The 19,905-nt window shown below is 35.7% G+C and overlaps 1 protein-coding gene across 1 annotated transcript in view; it reads right to left on the reverse strand.

Moving 5' to 3' along the window:
- LOC149547897 (AT-hook motif nuclear-localized protein 10-like) overlaps positions 1-19,291 on the reverse strand; it is a 93,152-nt gene extending 73,861 nt beyond the window's left edge. The window contains exons 1-2 of the mRNA XM_089791948.1: positions 18,770-19,291; positions 9,242-9,294 (exon numbers count right to left, since the gene is read on the reverse strand). Of these exons, the coding sequence (XP_089648074.1) occupies positions 9,242-9,294; positions 18,770-19,211 (495 nt within the window). The 5' untranslated portion in view covers positions 19,212-19,291. The remainder of the gene's footprint in view (positions 1-9,241; positions 9,295-18,769) is intronic.
- Between the last annotated feature and the right edge of the window lie 614 nt (positions 19,292-19,905).

Here is a 19,905-nt window from a genome sequence, read left to right on the forward strand (position 1 = left end):
TTCTGTCGGCTGCCCCTTCTTGCTGTCAATAACACCTCCACTTCGTATTGCTGCAACTTTTATTAAACCCTTCCTCTTTGTTTCCTGTGCAAACTGTATGATGTGTTTTCCTTGCTGCCAACACCTTTCTGCTATATCTGTGGTTCGACGTAACATTTCCTTTCTGTGCGGTCGTACGGTGGAATCTTTCCTTTTTGTGGGTTCGTACTGTATGTTCTTCCCTTTAGCTTCAGTCCCAACTGCCTTTCCTTCTTCCGCTTCTCCATATTCCTTCGGACATTCATTTCTCTTTTCTTTCTCACCTTCGTTGACCCTTAACATATTACAGCTTAGAAAGAGCTCGTAATCCTCCATCTGCCAATGGTAAAGACCATTCACCGAATCCAAATCGTCCTCTCCTTCCAACCGCAGGACTCCCTCCTGATCTGGTTCCTTACGCTGCCTCTCTTCATCCTCCTCTTCGGAATCTAATGACAGAGCTTCTTCTCCTACCATTTGGGTGTGTAAATCAATGATGAATTTTCGCCCTTTGCTTTCAAGCGAGAGTGTTTTTCTTCCAATTGTGTTTAACTTTGGCTTGTATGAGCCACCCTCAGCCCAGGATGGCATCGTACCCTTTCCTCTTCAACGGGATCACGAAAAAGTCAAGCAGGAATGGCTGTGTTCCAATCATCACTGATTGCGCCGTGAGGGCTCCCAATGGTTTGATCCCGTGTTGGTCTGCTGTTAATAATTGGAACGTAGGTGGCCACAACGTCAACTATCCCAACCTCTTCCAAGTATCCTCCGGTAACACATTCGCACTGGACCCTCTGTCCACAATCGTGTTTGTCCAAACAGTCCCCAGAATTCCCATTTCGACGACTGTCGGATACCGTTCAGATGAGAGGGCTAGCAGCATTGAATCCTCTGCACTTGCGCCACTTTCCTCCTCCCTTCTATCCGCTGTACTTGCTCCACTTTCCTGCTCCCTTCCATGTTCTCTTGGTAATTTAGCAGTTGGAGCGATGTTTGTGAGTGTCGATCGAAGTAAAGGCATTGAGAGCAGTAGATCACTTACTTTGACAGGTACTTCAATTTGTAATATCTATCGTACTATGTTCTATTCTGTGTTGTTCCTTGCTGAGGTACCGGTAGTGTCCTTCATATGTGTTTTCGCCCCCTGCGTTGCTTTTTGGATTTCTATCTGTGCTTCCTCTAGTCTCTTCTTTTCTTCCGTCGGGTCGAGGTACAGTTTTGCTTGCTTCTGAGTGATTGCCAAAACCACCTCTTCATCCGTCCCGATGGTGATCAAATTCACTCCTGATTTTGGGCACTTAGCAACTTCATGATCGCCGGGTCCGCACCATCTGCATAACAATTTCGATGTGTTCACCGTTGTACAGTCATGGGCAAAGTGGCCCCACAAATTACATGCTCGGCATTGAGCTATGGGCCAACCGTTCGCATCGTACTGAATTCAACTCCTGCTGCCATTATTGTTGTTGCCGTTGTTTTGAACTCGCCGATTATTTCTGTATCCTCCCGACGTGGCACCCTCCGTACTAGTGTTCCCGCTCCCTTTTGACGCAGAAGCCTCCTGTGCCAGGAACACTTGCTGAGGACCTCATGTTTTCAGATTGAACGGGCATTCCTTTGTGGAATGTCCCATGATCTGGCAAATTTTGCAAAATTGGTCCTTCGGACAGGATCCCTTTGTATGGCCTTCTTTCTTGCATTCAGTGCACCATAGCTCATTTCCCGTGGTCTCCTTCTGGATGTTCTTGAATTCTTTCATCATCTGAATCATATTCGTTTGAAGGGCGCAAACCTTCTTGTTGTCCGTTTCGTCATCATTGCTCTCCTCTTCTGAAGATGCGTCGTCATCTAAATCAGACGAACTACTCTTCTTCTTCTTCTTCGTCTTCTACTCACTTTCCAGGTTCATTGCTTGGTTGTATGCTTCAGTGTATGACGATGGCGGCACAATCTTCATCTTCTTTTGCAACTTCAAGTGTAGGCCTTCAATGAACCATCTTTTCTGCAACCCATCAGTCGGCTTATTCTCCATTTTATTGATCAAGTCCTTCAACTTCCTGGCGTAGACTCAGACTGTTTCATTTTTCCCTTGTTTTGTGTTGTATATCTCGGCTACGATCTCATTGTCGTCACGGAGCAGTTGAAATTCGGCAGTAAACTCCTTCTTAAGGTTGTCCCAAGTTAATTTCTGGGGATCTACATCGGCGAACCAATCAATTGCAACACCCCGTAGGGTGGCCAGAAACTGCCGGACCCATTTGTTTGTATCTGTTATGCCATTGGCCCTCCAAATTGTTTTGCATGATTTACAATTTCAGATCGGATCGGCTGCTCCATCACCATCAAATTTTGGCAATTTTTCTTTTGGACCTGCCATTACTACTGGATTTGTAGGAACACTAACGTTCTGTATTCCGACACCAAGGCTTTGTATCCTGATACCAACGGTTTGCACTCCGGCACCAACGCTTTGTATCCTGACACCAACGCTTTGTATCTCGACACCAACGCTTTGTAATCCGGCAGCTGTGCTTTTTGGTGAAGAAGGGTCTCTATTAAGCGAATATGTCCGTTCCGGAAGTGTATCGCGGACAAAGAGTTTACTCCACGCTCTTGCTCCCTCGGCACTCCGAGCCGTGCAAGTTAATTCTCTTCCCTCTGGATTCTCTTCCCTCGGTGAATACAGGTTCAAAAACTCCTCCCTTGCTTCTTCCACCAACTCCACCCGCTGTCGAGTTTCTTCCAACAATTCCTCTGCGCTTCTGTGTCCGTCGGCAATCTTTTGAAACCTCCTTCTGCATTCGGCTTGTTGTGCTGAAATTAAATTTTCTTGCGCAGTACGTATTCCATCTTTTCCCTTATCTTATTTCGATCCTTGTTAAGCTGATTTGGCATTAATCTTCATTCCTCCCTCCTTCCAGGTTCATGGGGCAACGGCGCCAAATGTTTACCATACTGGGGTAAAGAAATTAATGCACACAGACACTAGATAAGAACAACAGAACTCCTTTTATTATTCATATATGCCAAAGACATTACATTATTCTTGATTGATGAATACAATGATCCTGAAGGGGGTATATATACATCTCGAGGAACCTTCCCGTAGGGATCCGGGTCCGTCAGCCACATACAACATGTCGGCTACATAATAAGAACCTTCCCGATACCGACGAGAACCTTCCCGATACCAACAACATACATCCTGACACATACCCTATCGGCTACACAGTATTTACCGACAACAAACATTAGGTAACAAACCTTTCCCTTCAAGATCAGCTTCTCAGAAAGCATCAATTTTTTTGACAAAAACTGAAAAAGTTGAATCCACGATTTGTGGAAAAATTGCCAAACCCTCCACTATGCCTAAAAAATACCGCAACCATGATTTTGTCAAAAAACCGTTAAAAACTTTTGCAAATGAGTACTGCGACCCAAAAAATGACTGCAATAAACCACAATTTCTGTGAAAAAAATGCCCAAACTCTCCAAAGATTATTTTAAAAAACCTTGAGATCAAAAACTAGGTTACCAATTCGCCCTTGGAGCTTGGAATTCCTAGTTCAATTCCCTAAAGAGTTTGGTCCTTCTCAGATACTATCAAAAATCTGCTGCAAAGGCCAAATTTCGTTGGGGATTCTCTCACAGAAACTGTGGCAAAATTTAGAAAGACTTTTGAGCAACTTTGGTTTCTAGCAAATTTCCTGACATAATTTCAAAGAATTTTGAGAATTGAGAAATACCTTTTGTTGAATATTTTATCAAAAAAAAATTTTTGCCAAATTAGGCTCAAAAATCTTATTTAATTTGAATTAAATGCTACTTGAGAAGAAGAATTGGGATGTATAAAAGTATGGTAGGTCTATTGTGGAATGTATATAATACACCATAATTTGTGTATATAGCCTAACATGTATAGAAAACTATGGATTTTGAATAAAAAACCCAAAGAGATCTTTACTGTGGATAATTCTGGATCTAAAGCCCGCTTTTTGGCTTCTTCCAATCTGATACAAATCTGCTTTCTTTGAATCATCTACTCTAATAATTAATGTGTGAAGCTTACAACATAGCAACAATCATAACTTTGGCTTCATTTGATCAGTGATGGCTGATTATTAATGTTCACATTATTGCTTTTTGAACTGAAGAATTGATATGGTGGTGAATTTTCTATGTTGCTTAAATATTAGCATAGCAATATATCAACTTGCTGTTGTAAAGACGGACCCAAAACAGATCCGGGCCTAACCCCAAAAACATTTAAACGAATTTCGAACTGAATTCAAGCCAGGATCTTAGCCAAGAACACTAGTCATGAATTGTTTCGATAAATTAGAAAACCCAGACACAATTTTTATGGAGAATTTTTTTAAAAACTTAGACACAATTTTTAAGGAGAAAATAGAAAAAGCCAAATTACAATTTTTGAAGAGAAAATTAGTGAAACCCGATTTTTAAAAAAAGAGTCAAAAATCACAAGTCAAGATTTTTAGGATAATATCATAAAAAACAAGTACAAGTTGCTATGGAAAAATCATGCTCAAACCCACAAAAAAAATCTTTATTTCAACAAAATACCCTAGGCAAATAAAACTCTTCAGGAAATACAAACTTGCACGAAACCTTAAGCATTGGTTGTGTAAGTCGAGAATGAACACATCGAAGGTTGTGTTGTTGGAAGAACCATGTGCTTAAAAAAAAAAAAAGGTAGCTTAAAAAGAGGGCATATCTGCAAAGAAAACACATCCGAATAATCTCCACATGTGTAGAAAAACCTTTGCAAAAAGGTTGCAGGTCGTGGATATGAAATGTGAGTGTGAGAATAGAAGAAACCATCCTTCGCGTGAGTTGAAATTACACCCATAATCCATTTTCATATTGTAAAAAAGAGTCTGAAAACAAAAATGACGCACATATTTTGCTGAACACATGGGTAGCAAAAAAAGGCCACAAACAACTTCATCCACAACAACAAAAAAGTATTGTGATCTACAGTAGAAATCCATATATCTTCAAAAAAGCCCACAAATTTGTTAAAAATTCACCAAATAAATCCAGTTTACTCATTATATATTTTTGGAAAACATTCAAGGTAGGAGGCCACAAATTTCCCCCAAACCTATAAAAAACCCATTGACCCACTCTAATACCATGTTATTATAAATTGATATATACAATAGAGAAAAAAGACTATTTATAAAACATTAGAAGATGATGTTCCTAAAAAGAAAGAACCATTGTTAGAATGTAGAAAAGGAAACATACTAAGCCAACTAAGATGACCATTATAGAAACATTGCAATATTTTAATAGACATTGAATCAATCAAAGTCTTATCATTATGTTTTCGATACTCTTTTGGAAACCAAACCTTTGTCTACAAAATTGTAGTTTGTGTCACAATCAATTAGCAATGTAATCTTTTGCCCTTACAAAACTCCATGCACTTTAAAGGGTGATACCAAAATGTGTGGCAAGGGTTCCTCCTAAAGTTTCTTCCTCTTCCATTCTTTCAAGTTAGATTTATTCTTCAATCTTCGGTATATACTACTTTGAATTTGTTCTTCATCTAGTATCACCTCTATGTAATGCACTTGACCTTGTCTAAGATATTTGTGACTAGGCTCTGATGGATAGCTTGAAGAAAAGCACCATTTCTTTCTTTGGAACTCATTTCTAGCTTTTTCTCTTTCCTCATTCTTGGTAGCATTTTCTAAGATGAGATACTCCCTTCTAGAATATTTGCTTCTATTGATCCAAAGGTGGTGATTTTGACTAGAATTTTTCTTTGGTTGCCAAATTCTCTAGCTTCACGAATAGATTATTGCTTTCCTACAAAGGTGGTGTATTGAAGTCTTTCTTCCATGAATAGAATATTGAGAATCCTTTCTGAGACATCAAGAACATAAACTAACAATTTTTCAAACTCAGCTTCATAACTATGTATAGTGTTGTGTTGCCTTAATAGAGCCAACCTTCTAAAGTGGATCTTAAGGTCTTTCTTGTCAAAGCTATTTATTAGTTTCTGGCTTAACTTATCCTATGCACCAATTAGTTCCCTTGGGCAAGCAATTCATAGTGCCATCATTCATGTGCTATACCTTGCAAATAAAGGATAGAAAATTTTATGATCTCCTCACACTTTATCTTCAGGAGGCCACTCTGTTTCGTGATAGCACTTTACAGTCACTTCTTCCTTCCAGGCCTTCATCTGATCAGCTCATTACTGCCTTTTTCTCACCCTTATCCCCGTTACAAGGTGTGAAAAGGCTGTTCAGTTCTGCTGGTTATTCCAGATCTGTCAGACTTGGCAGCAGTTTCTTATGTCAGCAACACTCATCCAGGAGCTCACAGCGACAAATTAGGGCTTTTGTTACCCCGCAGTCTTGTCCTTTTGTGACTGATTTCTTTTCGGCAACAAAGGATTCCAAATCTTTGCCTTGTCTTCGCGGCGCCTCTTTTCTCTTCTTGTTCTTGTTGTTTGTTTTTCTCGGACACTGTTAGTTGCTGTCCGTTCTCTGTTGTCCTCTTATAAACTCTCAGTCCCGTAGACCTTTTGTGGTCATTTGTTGGACATTAATACTATTATCTTATCTTATCTTATCTTTATACCAGGGCTTAAATGTATCTAGTTTATACACCCAAGGAAAAGTTGGACATTCATTTGAAACATCAAAAGCAAGAGTTGTTAGTTTACCCAATTTATATTGTAAATATTTGTGAGGCTGGATTGCATTTTTCCTTCAAACATTCTTTTGTACATTCTACATCTCAGTCTATGGTGAGAGGCATTCTTGAACGAAATTCACATCCAAAAGATCTCTATTTGTCAAAATAAGCTGTAATGTTATCTCCAATCACAGTTTTTTCTTCTGCATCTATATGCATTTCTGCTCTTTGTAAGAACATAGTCTAGAAGGGTCTAGATACTGAATCAATCACAATTCTATTGTTTGTGGAGGCATGCATTCCCTTCATCTAGAGGAGTTTGAACTGCTCTGGGGAGAATCAAGTTCTCTATTGTCTGCAAAGGATGTGCCATAAGGTTCACTTTGCTACTAGCCTTGGCTCATCTTGACAATAGCATTATACTGCATTTCTACGTTCTGTTCATCTAGTTAAACCCTCTTACCTCTTCCCATCATTTGTTCTTCTATTTCTACTGTGGCACCTCAATTTTGTAATTTCTTTCTTTTTCTTTTGTATACTTTAATGTCAACTTACTAGGCTATTTAAAGTCAACTACAAAACCTGTAGGCTAGCAAGACAAAAGCTTTGGTTCCACTACAATATTTTTTTTCAATATTTTTATAAAACCTACATTTTTTTGTATTTGCTATCATGCAAAGAGTAAGAACTTCCTCTATAAGTTAACTCTAATAAATCACGAAATTTCTGATGTAAACAAGAAAGGTGGCATTTCCAATTCCACCATGTGACTAAATACTAGCAGCATCCTTAAATATCAAAATTTATTTTTGACAACCCTTTGTATTACAAATATTTTTATTGCAATTTGCTAGTAACTTATTAAATATCGACATAAACAAAAATGATACTGCAAAAACCCTCATTGATACGTTGTTTAAATTGAGACTAATAAAATCAAGTGCGAGCATAGACCCAACTCACAAATCTATAGCAACAGTGAGTTAAGCAGGGATAAGACTGCCAAGGTACAACAACTACAAACAACACCACAAATATTATAATTTCTATGGCTAGAATCAACACTGAATTATGCTACAAATTTGTTATAATTTTTTTTTGTTAAAACTATTGTTATAAATGTAATACTTACTCACACCAATTGTTGTTATAAATACTCATCAGAATGACAAGGTGCTATAGTGGCACTGCAGTAGTTATATGGAATAGAACTTTATGGCACTAGACTGATGATACTATAGAAATCTAGAAATCCAAAATAATATACAATCCTCTCTGCGTGACTACAATTCCTGGGTGAAAACAAGTCAAAGGATTATTGTCCTTTGCTTTTTCTTGGAAAATAAGAGTGTTTACGACCAAAACTTTGCACATTGAATGTTTTCAACCTTAGGAGAAATAGATGAACATAAGTGTTCAAACTATCAAACAAAAAAGGAGTTTTGGTTTTGGTTTCATACATTGGATCATCGCCTTTGAGAGAATGCCTCTCATGTATAGACTCCAACTCAGTACCCAAATTTTGGAAACCTTTTTCCCTTAAAAATTCTATCCGTCCTTGAAGATTTGAATAAATTATTACATAAGGCTTATTATGCACTGTTTAGACAATCCTTTGCTAATAATATTAAAATTCTCTTTTAGAATCATATTAGTAAACTAACTTGAAATATTATTTTAGAAATACATATCAAAAAAATATTATTATAAAAATATTTCTGTCTTTAAGTCTTAGTTTATGAAAAAAAAGAAATAGTTTAAGGATCTCCCATTTATATTATTTCTAAAAAGGGAACTAGACGCTATTATGAACTTCAATTATCTTCTCTATTTTTGATATTTTGATTTTATATCCTTGCAGCAATAGTTCTTTCCTTCAATTTCATGTTTTTCCTGTGTAATCAACAAACTATAAAGTTTAGAAGTGGAATGATTCAAACACTTATTTATTTACTAATGTTTTGAATGAATTGAATAATTTTTCCACTATTTACTCTCTATTTAATTGTTCTATCTTTTTTCAGATATATTACGACATGCACGTAAGTCTTTAATACAATGAACCGCTAATTTATTCCAGATACCAGGTGTGTGGTGGGCTTTTGAAAACCAAACATGATCACATGCTTTGCTCAAATAATATAGAGAACTCATGTGTAACAATACATTCTCCACTTGAATATGTGATGACATCTGATTTAGTTCTTGCAATGCAATTTCCATACGCGAATTCATTCAAAAATAAGGTTAAAACTTGTTTATTTTATTTAACAACGTCCCCAAATAATATATAATATAAAAATAGCACAACAATCAAAACAATATATGAAAAACAGCTAGTGTCTAGATATAGCTTATTTTCTCATTTGAAATCATTGTATAAAACCAAAAATTATAAAATGGTAGTCATTCAATTTATTTCAGTAAATATAATGTAAGCTTACGCATGTTGCTCATGAGGTGCACAACAGCCTAACAAGGAATATTAAAAAAAATTTCTAGACAAAATATGTCTTTAAAAAGCATCAGATAAAGGAAGTGTACTCACTTCTCCAGTTGCAATCGTAATGACATGTGCAGTGAATCCCTGCCCCGGACTCCCTGCAAGCAAAACTATAAGTAGCATCCTAATAATAGCAGATTTTTGTGCAAGTGCTTGATACTAAAAGAGAAATAAGTCTATTTATATGCATCATAAACTATATTTTGAACAAGTAAACATATCCATAGTAGTTGGAATGAATACAATATAAAACATAATAGAAAGAGAAAAAATCCAGTACATAAAAATGTTCAACTAGGGGAGCATTCATGATTGTCTCTCAACATGAAACTGTGACCAAAGTTCCCCCTATTTAAGTGATAAGATTTGCTAGAAAGGAGAGAGAATTCTTCAATGCACTTGTAAGAGAAAGTTAGACAGGGATTCAAAGGCATGCTAAGAAGATGATTTTTGTAAAGGTTAAATATATTCAACATTTTGGAGGTTGTATTGCCATTAAGGAAAATATATCATCTTAAATTAGGTTATACTTGTCATGATCACTCGCTTGAAGATCTCTATTGATTTTAACAATGATTGTATTTGACTTTATTCTCAATTGTCTGCTTTAATGACTGATTAGTTGAGCATTTCACATGAATAAAATGTTGGAATGAAGAGAACAAGTGCAGCAAAAATCAGAGGAAGAATTGGCAATTAAGTTTGACAAGTTCAAAGACTTTGGACTTTTTTCCTGAATGACACTGTTCCGGGGACTAGCATAGTTAGTGAGAGGTAGAACGTCAAGGACTTGTATATCAGTGTAAGTGTAGTGCTGAGACATGGTAATTTAAGTTTTAGAGGATGTCATTGGATTTCCAAAAGGGTGAGGAGCATGAGTAAATAAATAAGGTCAGTTGACCAGATAAGAGACAGTAAAGTAAAATAATTCATGAAGAGTATGTACAGATAGTAAAAAGGATACAAAAAATATGAATTCCAAAAGGTCGTGGAAGCAAAGAAGAGAAAGAAGTTCAGACTCGTGACAATTTCAACTGGTGGTTGAGTTAGTTAAACTTCGAAGAAAATCAAGAAAAATGTGCCATTAGAGTTGGAGGAATAAACTTCCACTTGCAAGTGCTGCTGCAAATTAGGAAAAGCAAGCATGTGGGTACAGCTAATTTAATATTTCAGAGAATCATTCCTTTGCCAATTAAAAGTCTTCCAAATCGTTGCAACTGCATGCATAACTGCTGATATTATGGAGAATAATGGAATGTAATTCCTCATATAATGAACTGTCCCAACAAAGCTCCATGTTTTTGTAGATCTCTTAGGTGTGACCCAATTTGTTAACCTCAAAAATTTCTTGATAAACTCTTATTTATTCTTCAATCACATGTCCCGAATAGAGTTCTGGTTTCTTTGCAAACTCACTGATTTTCACATTGCACAAAAAGGCTGTTCTTCCTTCAATACTTGCAATAATTACTTGAACTGAATTAGATGTCCATTCCATGTATTACAAAACCTAAAATATTATCGAATACAGTATGGCATATGAATCCATCGATGTTCTTGATGCATCCATTCATCAATTTCACAACAATAATCAGTACATTATAAACTAAGAGGAGGGAGCAACCATTCATAAAGCTACGTTGCAGATTCGGGTTCCATTTCGTGTACAAGGTTTGAGTACAGCAAAAGTTTTTTCCTTCGGTATGGGTTCAAGTTTGTCTGCACACACACACAAACATGCACACATAGACATATACATACATACATACACACACACACATATACAAACACACACATGCAAATACATATACACATAATACACGAATTTGTTGATTCGGGTTCGGGTTTGAAGAATAGGTTGACCAGTTTGGCCAAATTTTGAAATGGGGTTTGGATTCATTAGTACAAAATCATGTAAAAATTACATAACTACATACATACATACATACATACTTTTAAAATCGTTGATTGGCGGAGACTTGTATTGAAAATAATGAATCTTATGTGAAGATTTCAGATCTTGAATATCTAAGTTCTGATTTATTTAAGGATGTGTGTGTGTGTGTGTGTGTGTGCAGATCTGAATATGCCTGAGAATGTAATGCCTTATGATTGATATATTTTCAGAATTCACAAATGCATACAATATATACATACATACATACATACATACATACATATATGGTATGCATTGAGATATGTTTACATAGGGTTGTGACCCTACATAACCATACCTCAATACAAAACAATATAATTAATATCCTTTAAAGTTATCGATCAGATGTTTACTGCTTCATAACAATTGCTTTAGACTTACCAAGTCTTACACCCGATAATGCACCGATTCAGTTTTACACATAACAGATTTGTTAACATCGGTATATGGTACATGATCGGTATTCATAATAAAATGAGTTTGATCACATTTATAAACAACTTGATTGGCACTTTATAAATAGCTCTGATCAGTATTTAAAAGGATATATATATATATAAGATTAAAGTATAAGAGCATAAGGAAATAATATATATAAATCTGTACATACATATATATATATATATATATATATATATATATATATATATATATATATATATATATATATATATATATATATATATATATATATATATAATCAGATTAATATACTGATTTATCATCAGATATATATAAAGATACATATACATAATTTTGCATCAATTTCCATGAAGCTAATCTTCTTAACAATATATATATGCTATTATGCAGCCTTGACGCATAAATTAAGATTAGAATGTCACATAGTGTCATACAAACAACAAAAACACTATAAACATGTAATCATAGCATCATGTATCATACCATCATACCATCATATACTCAAGTTCAATATCAAAATATATAAACTAGTATTACAGTTAAAATATATAAATTAGTATTACTCGATATTCTACAACAATTAAACTATTTGTCTAAACAATTAATTTTACTAAATTAGATCAATAAAAATGTACTTCAATAAATAAATGCAACAGAGACCTTGTTTTTCAAGGTTTTATGTACAAAAGTTTTCAAATTGGATGACCTATGCTTTGAACCCATAAAATCCTGTCACATTGCACAGAAGAGTAGATTGTGGAACAACATCAGAGAAGAGAAGAACCCAACATGCTGTATTAGAAGGGCAGCTGGACTGATTTCACCAGTTCCCTTGTCACCTTATATGTTGTAACAAGCAGTGTAAGGATAAAGTTCCGCTGGGAATTGTAGCAGATCTTTTAACTCATCTGGCTGTTTAATTTTGTTATCTTAGAATCTTTGGATACACTATTGAAACTCACAGTTGAAATATTTAGTTAGCTTAAGTAGGTTAAAAGTTACAGTAAAATGAAATGACTGTCAGTTGTATACGGGACTGTATAGTCTTGTGCCCCTTGATCACCTTATGTAACTTTATATCTAAATGGACTGTTTGTTAAAAGATAAAACAAATAATTCTGAAATTCAAATGTCTCGAGAGAGGGAAGTGCTTCATTTATTGTTAGTTGGCTCCATAAAAAATAATCTAAAATTTAAATGGTTCACCACCAATCCGGGTCCGAACCCCGGCCAAACCAAAGTTGAACTGAACCAGGACCCATATCCGGTCCGAACTGGACCAGTACCAGGGCCTAGTACCAGAAAAATCGATAATTTACTGTGTATATATATATACACATATATACATACACACATTTATACATATATATACACATTATATATGTATGTATATACTTATATACATACAGATATACACACACACACACACAAACTTATATACATGTATATGTATATGTATATACACTCATACACACACATATAGAGATATGTATATGTTCAAATATCAAAGTTATAAAAAGAAGAGTGATACTCATGAATCCATAATTACCAATAACATTATAAATTGAATACCTCATATATCATATTCATAATTTGCAAAAATGAAAATGCTCGTCTCAAAATGCCATTACACGACAAAAATTTAAATAACAACTGACGTTTAATCTTTTTAGTTTCTTCATCAGAAACATTATACAGAATCTTGGGTACACCATACTTCACTTCTAAATACTCAGAAGCTTAATACAAAGATTCACTTGGTATATTTATACAGAGGTTTGAAGATAATCTACATGTAAAGAGTATATTATTTCATATTCATGCATAGATTTTGGTATATTTTCTTGGTTACTGCCCTTTAGGTACTTCCTCGATGCCCGGGTTCTCTGTGGGTGCTTCATAGAACGACCCACAGAAAACCCAAGCACCCAAGATGAACTAGTACCAGAATTGCACCTATACTAGGACCTATGCCTAAATAGATGAACCTGGTAACTAGGGCACAATGGCCTTGTTTTTTTATAGCTTGCTTTCTATACATTCTCCTACATACACTCCCAATGGTACCAGGATTTGAGATCCAACTTCAAAAAAATATTTCTGATATTAAATATGGTCCAGCACATCATCCATCCATAGGAGTGGATACATAATCTTGATTCTTGATGATGATCTTGTTCAAGGCCTTATAATTTATGCATGTATTTCAAGAGCCATAATTATTCTATACCAAGACAATGGATGACACAAATGGAGAATTACTTAGGTGTATCACATCTTGCTCCAACAACTCTTGATCTGTTTGTTCTCTTTTTCACTCTCCAAGAGTTATTTAGCTATACAAGCCACTTTGAGTACACCTCTTGAATATGATGTCCCTATGATACAAATAAGGGTTTCCAAAACAAAATATCAAATGCATCAAGTAGATCACCAAATCTGTCTAAAACGTGTGGAACTACAGCTGGATCCACCTCTCCCCAAAAGTATCACTCTTAAAAGAAAGAGATTCAGAATGGATTTAGCCAAGTAACAATGAATGTATTCCTTTCCAGTCTAGGAGCTGTCATGAATATGACCAACTACTAGTTTGTGAGTACTCAATGGCTATTGAAACAAAGCAGCAACCACATGCAAAGGCATCTCAATAGAGGAAAATGGAGTTTCTAAATCCCAAAAAGAAATATATAATTAAGACAAAATGAACTAATAAACTAGCAAGCAAAAGAAAATGGATAGTCAGAGAGGTCTTAAAAACATTTGGGTTAGCCACAGCAAAAGACCAACGTTGAAGATTTGAAAAGAACTGCATTGAAGGGAAAAGATCTCCTAGAAGGATATGAATTCAAAGAAGCCATTTAAGAGATCTTGGATTTGGAGCTGATAGCATGAAGGGAGTCTGAACAACAAGATTGAACATGTAGGCAAAGAGGACGAAGATAATGTTAATCATGAATTCAGTCAAAATTGAACAATGGAAAAGAGGAGCCTTATCCAACTGAAACAGTCAAAAAATCCAACAAAATAAAATTTATCAGAGGGAAAAAGATATAGAACTTAGAAGTGACATTCATTTTAGTATTAAGAGAGAAACAATGGTGGATACAGAAAGGGGATCTCAACCTCTGTTGGAAGAAACAAATGAAAATTTCTTATAACACAAACCTACAGGAAAAAATAGAAAATATAAGAAGCTTAATATTCATGTAGTCAATTGCTTGCATGCAAATCAAAATGTCACATGCATGTTTTTTTTATAAGGGTAAAGATAGGATTTTGAAAGGACCCGCCCCTGACCCTTTTCAACAAAGATAGATAACAAGGCCAAAAAATTCCAGTCAAACAACAAGGAGCAAAATCAAAAAACCAGTGGCACAGAGATTGCAATAAAACAGCAATTTTAGACAAAGGTACAGAGCACAACAAGCATACACAGCTTTTCATTTAGACTATTTTTTGGTTCTTATTAGTTAAAAGTTATTTTCTTTCTTGCACTTATTAAAACTTTGTTACATGTCCCTTAATGTACTTGTGGGATTCAATTCCTTTTCTGATAATACACTATTTTTACCTTTATGAAAACAATTCTTTGGAAATTTAGGTTGCAGGGTATATGTTTTAACCAACAGTATGTGTAACCAATTAATTCCTTGGCTGGATCAAGTAGAAGTGATACTTGGATCTCATTTAGAAGCATCCATTCTTTATAAAACATAGACTTCCTCTAAAGACATAATTCCTTTCTTCTTCTGCACCGAATATTACCAAGAGTCCATTGGGAAGAAGTCAGATTTCCATTCCTATTTTCCTTTTGGATTCATTTTCTGAAGGCCACTGACCCATCATATTTTCTATTGGAGACATCTTTAATAGAAATTGAATTCGGGTAAGATAACTGAGTCTTCAGTTTCTAACTCCAAGTCTTCTAGGCATTTAATTTGCTTCCCTTATCCATGCATGATTATTATTTAATTTCATTCCTTGTGCCTGTCCCTCACCCCACGCCCACTACCAGGTTTTCCACTTTACTCTTATCATTCCCAATCTCTAAAACTCCGAATCATTCATCTGGTTTCTTTCCAATTTTCTTATTAGAACTTGGATGTCTCCTAAATGCCCATCCCCAGGCCAGGCCACTTGGCATTCCAATCACTGAGGCAATGCCCTACTATATAAGATGTATCCTCTCCTTGTGTTTTCTTTCTTCTACTTCCAATGTCCATCTACCATGTATATCGATGTATTCTGTACAAATAACATGCCAAAAGTTCCATCAAAATAAAATGTGTTCTTCCTTCCAATCCATTCATACACTGTATCATATAAAAGGGGAAATTCCACTCTCCAAAGGCAAGGACTATATAGAAAGATTTCACTTTTTGGAGAGGATCATATAGGAGATATGGTTACATGCTATTAGGTTAAAAGCCACATATTATCAAAGTTTTCAATAGTGACATGTTTATAGCGGATGTTGTCAAATGTTGAGGAGTTTGGCTATAGTACCAATGGAGGAAAAGAAACCAAGGTACAGGTCAGAAGGACATCTCAGCCTGAAATCCACATTAGAGAGACCTTAGCCCAGCAGGATGATCCACTGATCTAGGTATACCTACAAAGGACAATTTTGTAAAATCTTGCCAATGTGATCTAAGAAAGAGTCTCAGGCACAAAGTTCATATACACAAAGTGTTTTATATGCAGTGACTTTCTCATGTACCATAGATTATGAGATTAACAGCAGAAGCACTCTCTTATTTGTATGAATTTCATATGTGAGAAGAAGATGTGCTAGTAATTATATTAGTTTTGGGCCTTGGCACACTCCTTGACTTTTATCAATTTATCCTATTCTGTGCTAAAATTGAAATTTTCATGCAGTGGAATGCCAACATCCTTGACTCACTTTTGAAGAGGGCTGACCATTGTGCATATTTTTTAGTTTTAACATTTGATTGGAAGATTCAGTTTTTATCAAAAAAGAAGAGGAAGAAGAAGAGACTCCTGACTGCCACTTATAATTCTGTTCTAGGATGCCAGGGTTGTGCCTAGTCCACAATTCTCTCATAATTTTCCAGTTGTCTCTTTCACCCGTATTTGTCTTGTTGAATCCTATGGCAAATCTCTACATTTCCCAATCACTCACTTGCTTCCCTGTTCTAGGATGCCAGGGTTGTGCCTAGTCCACAATTCTCTCATGATTTTCCACTTAAGTTGTCTCTTTCACCCTTATTAGTCTTGTTGAATCCTATGTCAAATCTCTACATTTCCCAATCACTCGCTTCCCTGCCATCTAGCAGTGAAATCATAAACCACATTTATTAGAATTACAATTGGGGTATTTTTTAAATTTCATTTTGCTAGATAAGAGAAGGTTTTTAGTGGACCACCTACCTAAAGAAAAATTGCATATATGCCAAACAATAAGGGCTGTGTGTGGGTGTGTGGGGGTGTGTCTGTGTGTGTGTCTGTATGTATGTATGTATACCAGCCAGAAAATATTTAACATTACCAACATTTCAGTCTACCACATCCAGCTTTTCAATATAATACCACCATATTTCAAGCCACGTCCCACTGTCTTTTGCTGCTTGTATACAGCTTGACAGAGAGCCAGTTGCAAAAGAATTTGTACGGTTAACAGATACTGAGATTGTCAAATACAAAACTAGACTTAATTCCATATGTTAGGAGTATCAGGAGTTTAGTAAATTTCCCACTTTTTAATTTCTTCGGACTCTTGCCAATCATTATATGGAAATAACAAATAGCATTTATTGGCAAGATAATTTATGGAAAATGTCACTTGAAAATGCTTGAATGCTCTGTGAGTGTTTGACAACAGCTATCATAATCAGAAATTCAGAATACATACTCTAATTTAAAAATACCACTCAACCATGCTCTCAACTTTCAATGTTGAAAAAAATCAGACTGCTTGATGAAGCGTTTGATGGTAGTTAAACATTTTATTAAACCAATTGAAAACAAACCAACTAGTCCAATAAAACAAAAGTCTGAGATGGAAAACTATCCTCGTAGAAATTGATCACTGACTAACAACTGAATAAATGTGTCTTCTCACAACAATGCTTGCAGCAAGCAATTCAAAGTGCTTATTACGAAAGTCCATGATGTTCCCACAATATCTGAGGAAGGCAAACGAAAGTTCTCAAGGTAGAAAAGTCACTCATCTTCCACATAAATGCTGGAAAGCACACTAGTATGAAGCACCTAACATAGTTTGCATTTGTCAATATATGTAACCAGTCATGCTGAATCATGGATGAAATAGGACTTCGAACAGGATCTATTCATACGCTCAACCGTGCTATATATATATATAGTGCAGAATGCCCAGAACAAACTGGAACACATCAATGGTGTAGATATGCAAAGTATCCAAAAAAGAAGGTACCCAAAATTAATTAGAAAAGATTTGAAAGCAAAAAAGTATCAGATGATAGGTTTGCTATAACCTAGTACTAGAATAAGAAAGGGGATTTTCATTTTTAATATCGTACGTTTTGAGGGATAATATATCTTACTAGGCGTCACTTAAAAAAACCAGAAATACCCAAGTAAAGACACGATTCGGTTCGATTGCAGACGAAACAAACGCCTTAAAAAGTGATGGGGAATGTTCAAGCATTGAATAATGAGGACAAAAGATATAGTAAGTTTATTTTCCTTAAAAAAACAGAAGCCCAATTGTCAAACATGCTCAGATACCAATATAATTTATTTAATATTTAATATATGCTTGCACAAAAGTTAATTTGTCGCACATTCCACATTTTAAAGTATTTAACAAGTCACAGAAATATATGATCTGGAACAAACTACTAGATATCGACATTGCTTTTAATGTTGTAGCGTTCATTGATCGAAAACTACGAAACGTGGCTTCTGAGACAAACTGAAGTTCAATAATTAACTAAGGCTCAGGGGAAAGTGGAACCAGTTCACAACTAGGGAGATAATTTCTGTGAAAAAACATAATCAAAACTTAAATAGTGATCCCATGAAGAGAATTTTGTAAAACCCAAATCAAACGGGGTCGGAGGAGAGTCACCAATACACACCTAATGCAAATGGAGATCATTTATGTGACACAACATAATCAAAACTTCGAAGTGCTCACCATGAACTGGATTTTGTAAAACCCAAATCAAAGACATAAAACAGAGGACGCGATAACGAGATTAGCATACCAAGAGCGGCCATCTGCGCTTTTTTACCAGATCCTTTCTTATCTGGTGAAACTGGTGATGATGGAAGACCCATTGGTCCAAATCCATCAGCAGTGGTGCCATACTTTCGAGGTCTCCCTCTCTTTCTCTTGAAGCTGTCTGGCACAACCATTCCAATTCCTATGCCTGCTCTTTCGCTAACTGCGGGAGAAAACATTGGACTTGGATTTTTGCATTCTGAGTAGAAAGGAGAAGGGGAAGAGGCGGTATCATTATGGGTATTGGTATTGTTATTGGAAATGCTGATAGGCTGCTCCAGGCTCACCATGGTTCTCTCACAGCCTACTCTGTACACAGCATTTGTGCAAGGATTCAGCTTATCGTCATTGCTATTGGGATTGTGATTATGATTGGAAGGAATGAAGTTTCTGTGATAGTAGGGAGTGGATTCTACGCCTTCCATTCATGAAACTCGGAGAGAAATTCGTCGCTTGTGGTAGATTGTTTTGAATGTGGGTGTGATATTTTTCGTTTGTGAAGTACAATCAGTGTAACTGGGGGTTGAGGGAAATAGTTGGGCAGCTGCATGTATGTATGTACGACAATGTAGTCAAGAGTAATACAGCGTCTCAGACAAATTTGGTAGACTCTGAGCATGCCATTCCCATTTGGGTAGGAGAATTCGAGGAGGTGAGGATGAGAGAAATTTTATAGGTGGCAATTGAGGTGGTGGCATTAGAAGGGACAGGATGGTGTGTCTCCATCTTAATCATGGGAGGCAATGAAGGCATGGCCCTTAATCATCCTTCCATGGTGATGCGAGGTTATTTTCTCATTAGTTAGGTACGTGGGTGTTTATTCAAAATAATTGTTTTTTATTTTTTATAATAATTAGTTTTCAGATGTGGCTTTTGGGTTTTTTTGAAGTCTTTTACATTATACAATGATGCTATTGGTGGAATGAGATTGCAATTGTACTGTAACATTTTACGTAGAAATTAGAAGAAATAGATTATTTTATAGTTCATGGAGCAATGTATGGCATATGGAAGCAATTCTTTTATAATGTATGATGTAAGGCTATAGATGACTTAAAATGTAGCCAATTCTTTTTATAGTCTACGATGTAGATTTACACATTTATAATGTACTCTATA

This window comes from Cupressus sempervirens, chromosome 7, assembly GCF_028749045.1.
Source record: "Cupressus sempervirens isolate cs-2001-9-10 chromosome 7, ASM2874904v1, whole genome shotgun sequence".
Classification (NCBI taxonomy): Eukaryota; Viridiplantae; Streptophyta; class Pinopsida; order Cupressales; family Cupressaceae; genus Cupressus; species Cupressus sempervirens.